Raw genomic sequence first — 14,821 nt, 5'->3', positions numbered from 1 at the left:
AAAGTGCAATTAGATATTTAGGGAAACACTTCAAAAAAAAAAAATGTAATAGAATGTCGCTTGGGATATACTATTCCTTAACTCCTTGAATTTTGGTCTTCTTTTTTTGACGAATTTTGTGCAAATTTTTATCTTTATGAATTATGATTACCTGCTTGTAATTTCTTTTCTCGAAAGCAAAAAACAAAAGTAGAAATACATTGTTAGGTAGGTTTTATTTTTCTGACCTTATATACTACTTTCCTCCATTTTTTTTTTTAACTTATAACACTTCTTTTTTCACTCTTGTTGATATATTATTTCAATCGCTAAGATATTCAATGACTGATATGTAAAAATTATAAACGTATGATTATACCACAAGAACAAATTCATCATTCAATTAGCATTTATGAAGTAGTCCGTAGTAATTATTCACAATGATAATGATAATCCGGAATATATTCTTCAATTAGCAATTTAATTGTCTCTTGCATTAATTGTGAAGAACTGTAGAATCAAACCTGGAGAAAAACAAACCACTTGACTCATATTATGAAAGTGGTGCATCAAAGGCCAACTCATATTTTTAAGCATACTTTTTATGAGCTAATAAATTGAAGAGATCAAAGTCTTTGGGTTGTTTTTGTAGAGCTGATAAGTAGTACCTTAAATAGTCGCAATAATTTAAAGACGAAAGGAGTACAAATAAGCAGTGGACAATATTTGATTTAATTTGAGAGTGAGGTATAGCTCAAGTGGTTAGGCTTCCCTCTCAATTGCAGGATCAAATATCCTGGGATTGATTCTCACCCCCGCCCGTGTGGCTAGAGCTGTCAATTCGGGTAAACGGGTTGGGTAAGAGTGGGTCGGGTCAACTTTGATTCAGATTATTTTCATAACCTATGCAGGTCGGGTTTGGGTTGGGTCATGCTTGAGTCGGTCACGTTGGGTCATACTTCTCATTGGGTTTGGGTCGGGTTTAGGTCGGGTTACATTCGGGTCGGGTGAACAATAGGTCGGGTTTAATTCGAGTTAAAACAGGTTAGGGTAAATCTCGGGTTCGGTTCAAGTTAATAATTTGCAAGTTAGAATCAAGTCGGACCATTCTTGGGTTTGAGTCAGGCTTGATTCAAGTTAATAAGTTACGGAGTATAATCAGGTCGGGTTATTTTCAAGTCGGGTCATTCTCGGATTCAAGTCGAGTTCGATTCAAGTCAATAATTTGCGGGTTATAATCATATTGGGTCATTTCCAAGTCGGGACATTCTCGGATTCAAGTCGGATTATGTTCAAGTCAATAATTTGCAGGTTACAATCAGGTCGGGTCATTTACAAGTCAGGTCATATTCGGGTTCAACTAATTATAAATAGATAATTATCATTTTTATCAAGCTAATTATTTCCTTTGACTATAATATATATGGCAATAAACTAGGAACTATAGTCTATAATTTAGGAAGATAATTATCTCCTTTGACAATACAACAAATATATACTATATTTAACTCTTAAATTTGAGGATGATGCTCATTTCTTTTGTTGGCCTGGGCTGATTTGGTCTCCCAAGACAAAATACTTTAATCAACAATAATAAGGTGGTCTAAATTGCATTTAATGTGATTTGAAATCGGGTCAGGAACAATTTGGGTTGAATTTAGGTCGGGTCAATAACAAGTTGTGTTAATTTTGAGTCGGGTTAATAACAAATCGGGTTGAATTTTTGGGTTGGGTAAGTAATAGGTATGGTAAAATTCGGGTCAGGTCAATAACAAGTCGGGTTAAATTTGGGTCAGGTCAATAACAAGTCGGGTTGAATTTGGGTCAGGTCAATAACAAGTCGGGTTGATTTCTGATCAGGTTTGTAACAGGTTGGGTTAAATTCGGGTCGGGTTAGGAACATGTTAGGTTAAATTCAAGTTGGGTTAGGAACATGTCGGGTTGAATTAAGGTCAGGTTAGTAACAAGTCAAATTAAATTCGGGTTTTGATGGGTTAAAACGGGTTTGGGTCAATTTCGGTTCAAGTTTCGGTGCAAGTTAATTAAATTGGCCTTTGTAAACTGGTAAATTGGTGCAAGTTGTAAACCGATAAATTGACCGTTTAAAAGCAAATTGAATGGTTCCACACACCCAATTGGACTCCCAGAGGGTATTTGGGACCATGGTAAACATTTCGACAATTTTTATTTCCGGGTGAAAAAAAGGCAAAAAAATTCCAAAATTGAAGGCTAATATCCACGCTTTTTGAGAAATTTTGGAGGTTCAAAGCCCGGTGTTGAAAAGTCTTGAAATTATATGGGATACATATCGGGGTCATATAATTCCGTTTGGAACCATATATGATCATTATTTGTTGTTATAAATGTTCGTGGTAGGCTTGAATTAATGATATCGGTGCAAGTTGTAAACCGGTAAATTGGTCGTTTTAAAGGTAAATTAGATGGTTCCACCTACCTAATTGGACTCCCGGAGGGTATTAGGGACCATGGTAAACATTTCGACAATTTTTATTTTCGGGCGAAAAAAAATTTAAAATTGAAGGCCGTTTGAGAAATTTTTTGAGAAATCCACGTTTTTTGAGAAATTTTTGAGGTTTCGGGACCCGGTGTAGAAAAGTATTAATATTTTAGGGGATACATCTCGGGGTCATATAATGCCGTTTGGAACCATATATGATCATTTTATGTTGTCATAAATGTTTGTAGTAGGCTTGAGTTAATGAAATCCGTGCAACTTGTAAATCGGTAATTAAATTGGTCGTTTAAAGGCAAATTGGATGGTTCCACCAACCCAATTGGACTCCCGGAGGGTATTAGGGACCATGATAAACATTTCATCAAATTTTATTTTCGTGCGAATAAAAGTCAAAAAAATCCAAAATTGAAGACTAATTATCCACGTTTTTTGAGAATTTTTTTAGGTTTCATGGTCCGGTGTCGAAAACTCTTGAAATTTTAGGGGATACATCTCGGGATCATTTAATACTGTTTGGAACCATATATGATCATTATTTGTTGTCATAAATGTTTGTGGTAGGTTTCAGTTAATGAAATCGGTGCAAGTTATAAACCGGTAAAATAATCGTTTAAAGGCAAATTGGATGGTTCCACCCACCCAATGGGACTCCAGGACGGTATTAGGGACCATGATAAACATTTCGAAAATTTTTATTTACAAAAAAGTCAAAAAATTCCAAAATTGAAGACTAATATCCACGTTTTATTGAGAAATTTTGAAGAATTCGGGACCCGGCGTCGAAAAGTCTTGAAATTCTAGGAGATACATTTCGGGGTCATTTAATGCTGTTTGGAACCATATATAATCATTATTTGCTGTCATAAATGTTCGTGGTAGGCTTGAGTTAAAGAAATCGGTGCAAGTTATAAACTGGTAAATAGGCTGTTTAAAGGTAAATTGGATGGTTCAACCCACCCAATTGGACTTCCGAAGGGTATTAGATACCATGGTTAAAATTTCGGCAATTATTATTTCCGGACTGAAAAAAGTCTAAAAGTTCCAAAACTAAAGGCTAATATATATCCACGATTTTTGAGAAATTTTGGAAATTTCAGGGCCGGGTATCAAAAATCCTTGATATTCTAAGTAATATATCTCGGGTTCATATAATGTCATTTGGAACCATAAATGATCACTAATTTTTGTCATAAATGTTCGTGGTAGACATGAGTTAATGAAACCGGTGTAAATTGTAAATCGGTAAATTGGCCGTTTGAAGACAAATTAGATGGTTCCACCCACCCAATTGGACTCTCGTAGGGTATTAATGACCATGGTAAACATTTCGGCAATTTCTATTTACGAACGAAAAAAAGTTAAAAATTTCATAATTAAAGTCTAATATCCGCGCTTTTTGAGAAATTTTGGAGGATTCAGGGCCCGGTGTCGAAAAGTCTTGAAATTCTGGGGTATACATCTCGGGGGTCATATAATGCCGTTTGGAACCATTTATGATCATTATATGTATTCATGAATGTTCATGGTAGGCTTGAGTTAATGAAATCAGAGCAAGTTGTAAAAACGGTAAATTGGTCGTTTAAAGGCAAATTGGATGGTTCCTCCCACCCTATTGGACTCTTGTAGCGTATTAGCGACCATGGTAAACGTTTCGGCACTTTTCATTTCCGGGCGAAAAAAAGTTAGAAAATTCCATAATTGAAGTCCTATCCAAGCTTTTTGAGAAATTCGGGATGTTTCGAGTCCCGGTGTCGAAAAGTCTTGAAATTTCAGGGAATACATTCCAGGGTCATATAATGTTGATTGAAACCATATATGATCATTATTTGTTTTCATAAATGTACGTGGTAGGTTTGAGTTAATGAAATCGGTGTAAGTTGTAAACCGGTAAATTGATCGTTTAAAGACAAATTGTATGGTTCCACACTTCCACCTAGCTCCCAAAGGGTATTAGGGACCATTTTAAAAATTACAACAATTTTTATTTCTGGGCGAATAAAAGTCAAAAAATTCCAAAATAGAAGTCTAATATCAACGCATTTTGTGAAATTTTAAAGGTTCCGGGGCCCGGTGTCGAAAAGTCTTGAAATTTTAGGGAATACATCTTGATTCATATAATGTCGTTTGGAACCATATATGATCATTATATGTTGTCATAAATGTTCGTGGTAGGCTTGATTTAATGAAATCGATGCAAGTTTTAAACCAGTAAGTTGGCCGTTTAAAGGCAAATTGGATTGTTCCACCCACCCAATTTGACTCCGGAGGGTATTAGGGACCATGGTAAACATTTTGGAAATTTTTTATTTTCGGGCGAATATAAGTCAATTTAATTCCAAAATTGAAGGCTAATATCCACGCTTTTTGAGTAATTTTGGAGGTTTCGGGGCCCGGTGTCGAAAAGCCTTGAGAATTAGGGGATACATCTCGGGGTCATATAATGTCGTTTAATTGGAACCGTATATGATCATTGTATGTTGTCATAAATGTTAATGGTAGCCTTGAGTTTATGAAATCGGCGCAAGTTGAAAACCGGTAAATGGTCGTTTAAAGGCAAATTGGATGGTTCCACCATCCAATTGGCCTCCCGAAGGGTATTACGGACCATGGTAAATATTTTGACAATTTTTATTTCTAGGCGAAAAAAAAGTCAAAAAATTTCCAAAATTAAAGTTTAAGATCCATGCTTATTGAGAAATTTTTTAGATTTCAAGGCCCGTTGTCGAAATGCCTTGAAATTTTAGGATTACATCTCGGGGTCATATAAATGCCGTTTGGAACCATATATGATCAATATATGTTGTCATAAATAGGGGTGGCAATTCGGGTCAGCAGGTCGAGTTCAGGTCAGATTTCGGGTCGATTTCGGGTTATGCTTAGAAACTATTAAAAATAGTGTAAAACTTAATATTATTACGTAATATGAAATTTGGGTCAAATCGGGTCGAATTCGGGTTGTTCGGGTTCGGTTCAGGTCGGGTTCGGGTCTCTCTCAGTAACTTCGGGTCGGGTTTTCGTGTCGGGTCAGGGTTTGCCAGCCCTAGTCATAAATGTTCGTTGTAAGCTTGAGTTAATGAAATCAGTGCAAGTTGTAAACCGATAAATGGGTCATTTAAAGGTAAATTGGATGGTTCCACCCACACAATTGGACTTTCGGAGGTTATTCGGGACCATGTTATTTTGGAAATTTTTATTTACGGGTGAAAAAAGTCAAAAAAAGTCAAAAATTAAAGGCATTCGCTTTTTGATAAATTTTGATGTCTTCGGGATCCGGTGACTAAAAGTCTTGAAATTCAATGGAATAGATCTTGGGGTAATATAATGTTGTTTGGAACCATATGTGACCGTTATTTGTTGTCATAAATGTTCGTGGTAGACTTGAGTTAATGAAATTGGTGCAGGTTGTAAACTTGTAAATTGGTCGTTTAAAGGCAAATTGGACGGTTCTACCCACCCAATTGGACCCCCAGAGGATATTAGGGACCATGATAAACATTTCGGCAGATTTTATTTTCGGGCGAAAAAAAGCCAAAAAAATCCTATATGCAGGCTAATATCCACGCTTTTTGAGAAATGTTGAAAGTTTCGGGGCCAAGTGTCGAAAAGAAATAAGATTTTATTAGATACATCTCGGGGTCATATATTGACGTTTGAAACCATAAATGGCCATTATATGTTGTCAAAAATGTTCGTGGTAGGCTTGAGTTAATGAAAAAGTGCAAGTTTAAACCGGTAAATTGGCCGTTTAAAAGCAAATTGGATGGATCCACCCACCTAATTGGACTACTGGAGGGTATTAGGAACCATGGTAAATATTTTGCCAATTTTTATTTCGGGCGAAAAAAAGTAAAAAAATTCCAAAATTGAAGGCTAATTATCCACTCTTTTTGAGAAATTTTGGAGGTTTGATGGTCCGGTGTCGAAAAGGCTTGATATTATAGGGGATACATCATGGGGTCATATAATGCCGTTTGGAACCATATATGATCATTATATGTTGTCATAAATGTTCGCAATAGGCTTGAATTAATGAAATCGGTGCAAGTTGTAAAACGGTAAATTGGCCGTTTAAAGGCAAATTGGATGGTTCTACCCACCCAATTGGACTCTCGTAGCGTATTAGTGATCATGGTAAACATTTTGACAATTTTTATATTTCCAGATGAAAAAAAGTTAAAAAATTTCATAATTGAAGTCCAATATCCATTGTTTTTGAGAAATTTTGAAGGATTCGGGGCCCGGTGTCGAAAAGTCATGAAATTTTAGGAGATATATCTCGGGGTCATATAATGCCGTTTGGAACCATAAATGATTATTATATGTTTTCATAAATGTTCGTGGTAGGCTTGTGTTAATGAAATCGGTGCAAGTTGTAAACCGCTAAATTAGCCGTTTAAAGGCAAATTGGTTGATTCCACCCACCCAATTGGACTCCCTGAGGGTATTAGGAACCATGGTAAACATTTCGGCAATTTTTATTTCCGGGCGAAAAAAAGTAAAAAATTTCCAAAATTGAAATACACTATTTTTGAGAAATTTTGGATGTTTCGAGGCCTGGTGTCGAAATTTTTTGAGATTTAAGGGGATACATCTTGGGGTCATATAAAGTCATTTGGAACCATATGATCATTATATGTTGTCATAAATAGCCGTTTAAAAGCAAGTAGCTTTGAGTTAATTAAATCAGTGCAAGTTGTAAACCGGTAAATTGGCCATTTAAAGACAAATAGCATGGTTCCACTCACCTCAATGGACTCGTGGAGGGTATTAGGGATCATGGTAAATATTTCGGAAATTTTTATTTGCGGCGAAGAAAAGTAAAAAAATTCCAAAATTGAAGGCTAATATCCACGCTTTTTGAGAAATTTTGTAGGTTTTGGGGCCCGGTGTCGAAAAACCTTTAGATTGTAGGGGATACTTCTCGGGGTCATATAATGCCGTTTGGAACCATATATGATCATTATATGTTGTCATAAATGTTTGTGGTAGGCTTGAGTTAATGAAATCGGCGCAAGTTGTAAACCGTTAAATTGGTCGTTTAAAGGCAAATTGGATGGTTCCACCCACCCAATTGGATTACCGGAGGGTATTAGAGACCATGGTAAACATTTCGGCAATTTTTATTTTCGGGCGAAAAAAAGTCGAAAAATTCGAAAATTGAAGGTTATTATCCACGCTTTTTGAGAATTTTTGGAGTCTTCGGGGTCCGGTGTCAATTTTATTTTTGAAATTCTAGGGAATATATCTTGGGGGTCATATAATGTCGTTTGGAACTATATATGATAATTATTTGTTGTCATAAATGTTCGTGGTAGGCTTGAATTGATGAAATCGGTGTAAGTTGTAAACCGGTAAATTGGTCGTTTAAAGGCAAATTGGATGGTTCCACCCACCCAATTGGACTCTTGGAGGGTATTTGGAACCATGGTAAACATTTAGACAATTATATACGGGCGAAAAAAGTCAAAAAATTCCAAAATTGAGGCTAATATCCACGCTTTTTGAGAAATTTCGAATGTTTCGGGGCCCGGTGTCGAAAAGTATTGAGATTTTAGGGGATACATCTCGGGGTCATATAATGCTATTTTAATCCATATATGATCATTATATGTTGTCGTAAATGTTCGTGGTAAGCTTGAGTTAATGAGATCGGTGCAAGTTATAAACCGGTAAATTGGTCGTTTAAAGGCAAATTGGATGGTTCCACCTAGCCAATTGAACTCCCGGAGGATATTAGGGACCATGATAAACATTTCGGCAATTTTTATTTACGGGTGAAAAAAAATCAAAAAATAACAAAATGGAAGGCTAATATCCACGCTTTTTGAGAAATTTTGGTGGTTTCGAGTAGAGTTGTCAATTTGGGTAAATGGGTTGGGTTTGGGTCGGTAAGAGTGGGTCGGGTCAACTCGGGTCGGGTCAATTCGGATTACTTCCATAACCTATGCAGGTCGGGTTTGTGTTGGGTCATGCTTGAGTCGGGTCATACTTCTTATCGGGTTTGGGTCTGGTTAATAACAGGCCGGGTTACATTTGGGTCGGGTGAACAATAGGTCGGGTTTGATTCGGGTTTTCACGGGTTCAAACATGTTAGGGTAATTCTCGGGTTCGAGTCGAGTTCTTGCGTGTTAGAATCAGGTCGGGTCATTCTCGGGTTTGAGTCGGGTTCGGTTCAAGTCAATAATTTGCGGTTTATAATCAGGTCGAGTCATTTTCAAGTCGGGTGATTCTCGTGTTCAAGTCGGGTTCGGTTCTAGTCAATAATTTGCGGGTTATAATCAGGTTGGGTCATTTCCTAGTCGGGTCATTCTCGGAGTCAAGTCGGGTTATGTTCAAGTCAATAATTTGCAGGTTACAATCAGGTCGTTTCGTTTCCAAGTCTGGTTATATTTGGGTTCAGCTAACTATAAATAGATAATTATCATTTTTATCAAGCTAATTATTTCCATTGACTATAATATATATGACAATATACTAGGGAACTATAGTTTATAATTTAGGAAGATAATTATCTCCTTTGACCATATAACAAATATACTTCCTCCGGTTTTTTTTATTGCACCATGAGGGATTTCATGCTTGCCAATGCGTTACTTTAGTTATTAATATCTTCAATTATACTTTTGTAAAAATTATAAAAATTTGATATTTGAAAAGAATTTTTGAGACGAATCTAACTAGACCCCACATGACTATATTTATCCTAATGGATAAATCACAAATGATGGTTAAAGAAGATTAAGTGAATAGCGTAAAAGTCCTAATGGTGCAATAAAATAAAAACGGAGGAAGTATACTATATATAACTCTTAAATTTGATGATGATGCTCCTTTCTTTTGCTGGCGTGGACTGACTTGGTCTCCTTAGACAAAATGCTTTGATCAACAATATTAAGGCGATCTAAATTGCATTTAAGGTGATTTGAAATCGAGCCAGGAACAATTTGGGTTGAATTTAGTTCGGGTCAATAACAAGGCGTGTTGATTTCGAGTCGGGTTAGTAACAGATCGGGTTGAATTTTTAGGTCGGGTTAGTAATAGGTTTGGTAAAACTCGGGTCGGGTCAATAACAAGTCGGGTTGAATTTGGGTCAGGTCAATAACAAGTCAGGTTGATTTCGAATCGGATTTGGAACAGGTTGGGTTAAATTCGGGTTGGGTTAGGAATGGGTCGGGTTGAATTCAGGTCAGGTTAGTAACAAGTCAGGGTTAAATTCGGGTTTTGACGGGTAAAAACGGGTTTGGATCAATTTCGGTTCAGGTCAATAATTTACGGGTTACATTCGGGTCGGGTCATCTCCAGGTCAGTTCATTTTGGGTTCGGGTCTCACATACATACTCGTGTCTAGGGTTGGTTTCAGGTTGGGTTTGGTTCACCATTTTTTTGGGTTCAAATGGGTCGGTTAATGATTGGGTTTGAGTCGGTATTTCGAGTCGGGTCAACTTTTGACAACTCTACTTGTGGCTCTCTAAACACCAATAAAAAAATGATTTAATGTTGATTACTTTGAACTGTGATGCATGCTAAGGAAAATTCTAAATACAAATGGAAAAATGCACTCGAATAGCACAGTATAAGAGAAATAATTTACTTAGGGAGGCACATGCTTTCCTTCCTGTAAAACTGCTACCATCAATACTTTGTAGCAGAACAATGTTGTGTATCAAATAGGGATTTCAAAATACAAGGGAGTTTATATAATATAGCTTCTTTAGAACATTCAGAGTTTATGACTAAGAGCAGAGTTTTACTCCTTGCTGATCAGGCCTCAGCGATAGGAAATGCAGAACCAATTTTGTTTCCTAGACGATAACACTTGATATTAACCGGGTATGGACCGACCTCTATGTGGTTGTCCTCTCCTCCTGCAAAGAAACATAGTGTGTAGAGGGCTAGTTCAAACTCAGGGCTTACTCCTATGAACATGCTTGAGAGAGATTTGAGGACTCCATTCCACTCAAATTGAACTGTAAGCAACTGTGTCTCGGCATCTGGCTGTAAAGAGACATTGGTAGAGATAAATCAAGGAAACAAGAAAAAAGAAATACAATTCAGTATGTATGTGACATAATTTGCTAAGAAGATACGAGTACATTATTAGTCTAGGCACAACAAACTTGATAATCATGAAAAAGGCTGACCCCTTGAATCTTGAATAAATTAGAGCTTTGGACATTGTACTGTACTGAGATAATCAGAGAACTATGAAATAGAAATAGGGAGTTGTTTTCTTATGTATAAAGTAGGCACTTTTCAAAGTCATCCACTCACTCAGTGTATAAACTGTTATACGACCTATACTGTTTCTTCTCCAATCAAGATTAACTATGCTACATATTATAAAATGAACAAAATCTACACAAAGATGAGCTCCACTTCTTACATATATTCATCCGTTACGTGTTCTATACACATAATTTTACTGATTCTGTATTGCTCATAAGTCATAAGCAAATCTCATCTGTTACGAGAAATACTACTCTTTAGCACCCAGATTGTGGTACTTAAGGTGAAAGAGAGTCACATAGGAAAGAATGTCCAGTCACTTATAAAAGATGATCATCTCGTAGGGGGCTTTGTATGACAGTTTGTCATTACATAAGTAATGAATTACGAGCAGAAAGTTCCAGAAAAAGTGATAAACAGACAACAACATAGGGAGTGTATCAACTGAGGGATGTCGTTTCTAATTTTATATAAACCATAATTACTGCATCTTTGCTCCAAATAACAAAAATACACCATAATGTTAGTTACTTACAAACTGCCTATTTCTGCGAGGCAAGATATAACCTTGATAGTCTGCCTTCCCTTTTGCCTCCTCAAGGTAAAACTGCAGGAAAAAACGAAGTTTAATGGTTAGTCAATACTGAAGCACAGACACCATTGATAACAGAATAGTTGATATTTAATAGACCAAAACACGTTAAAAAAGAAAGGGATACAGAAAGGAAACAGAAGTTTACATGTCAAATCACTATGCATATTACAAAGAAAGTGCTTAACATAAACATATAAAGAATGGAGATGCGACTTTATAAGAACTGCTTCTGAATTCCTATGACTAGTGATTGCAGTACAGGCATATACCTGAAGCCAGTTGTGGAAGCCTGAGACCTGTTGTTCTCCACGTGACTTGATTTCTCCAACAAAGACATGTTCAAAAGAAGATGAGCATCCAGAAGTACCACCTCGACCATAAAGAGTAAACCAGAGATCTTTTAGCATACTCTTAAATTCCTGGTAATTATCAGTGAAGAGACCTGTTTTTGAAAGATACTTGTAAAGGTACTTGATAGGCGCAGTCCTACTAATCTCTTCAATAAATGCAGCTTGTTCCCGTCTTTCTTCCTCAGATACTTTTTCCTTACATCCTTCATATGGGTTGTAGTTGTCAAGCAGGGCACAGAACCGAGAAAAAGTAGGTTTTCTGAGAACATTTTCATCAACCCATGTAAAGAGACTGGCTTCTGCCATGTCTTCCCTCTCATGGACCCTCTTCCCCTCACCAACATCAAGTTCATAGTCCTTTCCAGGATTCAAGCGGTTAAAATCGAGTTCCCAAAGCTTTGCGCAAGCACTTATGTAGTCAGAAAGCTCATTTTCAGATGGCTCCATTTCAGCAGCATAGTTGACTTCCTCAGAATATTGCTGCTCACTTGGAGGACTTTTATATGAATTCCAATGATCCATATGAACCTGTTAATCGAGAAATAAAGTTAGACAAGAAGTGAAGTGATCTATGTATAAGCAGATTTTTGCTTCTCAATCATAATCGGTATATCAATCAAGGTAACAGCAAAAAGAGACAAGTAACAGTCTAAGGTCATGAACCGCCATAACTGAAAGGAGGTAGTCAGGAGCCATCATCTTAAGTCTCTATCCACAGTATACATGGGCACATTGCGATGCACCAAGGTATAAGAGAGATAAAGGGTCTCATCTTTGCTTCAGACTCCACCAATACTAAGCATACAGTGAAAAAAATCCATTAAAACTTGAAAGAACCCCTCTATTCAACTAACATTTTCCTTTCCCATTTCCCTACTGCTCTTCACATTTCATTCCTATAAAAATAATGACTTCAAAAAGTATACTATTTTGTCTACTATTTGCTTGATCCTCAATGTGCGACACAGATCCCTCTTGCATAAAGTACCACCAGAATAGACTGCAATCGGTAATCTAAACAAAGTCATTGCATCTATTCCCCTGAAAACTACTGTAGTGATCACCAAACCGATGAAAAGAGAATGCCTTTGCCACAAGCAAATCAAAATATGAAGTAGGGTAACATTAAGATGCATATTATAGGTGCCATACCCTTTGAGGCCGCTTGTGGTGCTTCTTGTGAGCAGTTTGCCAACCATCAGAGTTTTCCTCTTGTTCATTCTACACAGATCAAAATGAAAAGTTTATAACAAAAAATTGACTTCTTACAGTGAATGACACAATGAAGCAGCAGACAAAAGTACAAAACTAACCTCTTCATTTCGGTTATGACTAGGCCTCTCATAAGCTTCATTTTGTTGATAATTCTCATGCGTAGTCTAGATGCCAAAAAAAAGTTCAAAGCCTCACATAAGTACAAATGCATCCAAAGAAAGACAGATTTCCGCGATTAAGAGTTCAGGATTACACTCCAAGCTGCAGACATGATGTGAAATATTGAAGGCTGAACAATTGTACTCAGATTTTTGATTCTTCTAGCAAACTCACATTACTTAAGTAAGATTATGATTATTAGATCGACAACTTATATGTTGAATAAACATACTGATATCTCATATCTTTAACCAATAACTTGATCAAATCACTAGCATTCTCGGTTTAACAAACTTAAAAGAACCATATGAACAAACAACACCAATAATAAGCATCACAGAAGCATGATAAAATGATCTCTAGAAGCGTACACAATGGCGTACATTTGGCAAAGTTTGATACGATTGATAGTTAGAAATCACTAATTTTAAAATTAATTCAACAATGGAGTATCAAAATTCCAAACAGCATTGATCATTCTGTTCAATTCCAAAAATTAATCACTACTTCCTTCATAATGTACTTATGTACTTGTATACAAAAGCATTTATACACTTCAAATTAATTGTTCAATTTCGAATGGATCATTCTGTAATCTGTTAAATCCATAATTTCAAAATTTCGTACAGCATATACAATTTCATCCATACTTTTATCAATAATCTCACATAATTTCGAAATCTCATATAACAAAGATCATTATGTTAATCCACATAATTTCAGATTATACTTTAGTCCCTAAAATTAAAAATTCCCCTTTTTATTTCGTTAAAAACTTATCCAAATCAAAATCAAATAATTAAATAATACATACATGCGTAACGTATTGAGATTGATAAGTATGATCAACAGTAGCAGCAGCAGCATAAGAAGTGTGTTGACCAGTTTGATCATTATCCTGCTCCCCTGACACCACCTGTGCATTTTAGCCAATTCCCATCATCAGATCAAAATTCATACATTACAAAATTCCATTATAATGTTAAAAGTACTAAACAAGGAAAAAGGGTAATTCTGCTAACCTGCGCCCAACTGGATCTAGAACGTTCTTCTATTTCTTCAGAGTTGTTGCTGTTGTTGTTGTTGTTGTTATCCTCCTCGTCGTCGTTGCGACGATGGTGGCCGATCGCGACGTCGACGAGACCCTTGATCAAACCGTCCATAATTGATTCTCTTTTTCTAAAAAATTAAGCTTTTTTTTTTTTTTTTTTTTTCTTATGAGAACTGTCTTTATTTTTTGTTTTGGTGTTTAGAGAGCCACAAGCACACAAGGACGGGTGATGAGAATTGATCCTAGGATCACCCAGGATCGGGGAAGGAGCTCTAACCACTTGAGGTATCCTTCACTATCAGAATTGTCTTTATTTTGATTGTACCACAAATAGAGAAAGTGACTAATAAAAAGGGTGATTTTTTTTCTTTTATATTAAGATTTAGAAAGAGAAAGAGAGGGAGTGATAGTTGAAAAGTAGAGATTTAAATAATGGATAAGAAGTAACGAAGAAGAACGGAAGGTAGTGTTAGTTGTCGTAGTTAATAATTGATTTATTGGTATATGATGGAAACTGGAAATGGACTCATCCCTATGCTTTATGCCCATGCACCCGGATCCGAAGACTTCATATGAAGGTGTCCACGGTACAATCGGATTATCAAATTATTATTTGGACACATAATGTGTAATCAAGTATAACTAGAGTATACCGGTGCAATGCACGGGATATATAAGAAACGTGCTATTCTGATTTTGATAATTATTGAAGGAATAAAAAGGTTGTTATTGAGTGATTTATAAAAATATAATAGAAATACATTTGTTAT

General features: G+C 36.2%; 1 protein-coding gene across 1 annotated transcript; it reads right to left on the bottom strand.

The window, feature by feature from the left end:
- Positions 1-10,001: 10,001 nt before the first annotated feature.
- On the bottom strand, positions 10,002-14,560 carry LOC110730262 (poly(U)-specific endoribonuclease-B-like). The gene is made up of 7 exons (XM_021910051.1): positions 14,023-14,560; positions 13,815-13,916; positions 12,940-13,005; positions 12,779-12,847; positions 11,546-12,154; positions 11,217-11,288; positions 10,002-10,450 (listed from the first exon to the last, which is right to left on the bottom strand). Exons 1-7 carry the CDS (start codon positions 14,161-14,163, stop codon positions 10,217-10,219), a joined length of 1,293 nt encoding a protein of 430 aa, XP_021765743.1. The 5' UTR covers positions 14,164-14,560; the 3' UTR covers positions 10,002-10,216.
- Positions 14,561-14,821: the final 261 nt, after the last annotated feature.

This window comes from Chenopodium quinoa, unplaced genomic scaffold (genome assembly GCF_001683475.1).
Source record: "Chenopodium quinoa cultivar QQ74 unplaced genomic scaffold, ASM168347v1, whole genome shotgun sequence".
Lineage (NCBI taxonomy): Eukaryota > Viridiplantae > Streptophyta > Magnoliopsida > Caryophyllales > Amaranthaceae > Chenopodium > Chenopodium quinoa.
This window is presented reverse-complemented; position numbering and strand designations above follow the sequence as displayed.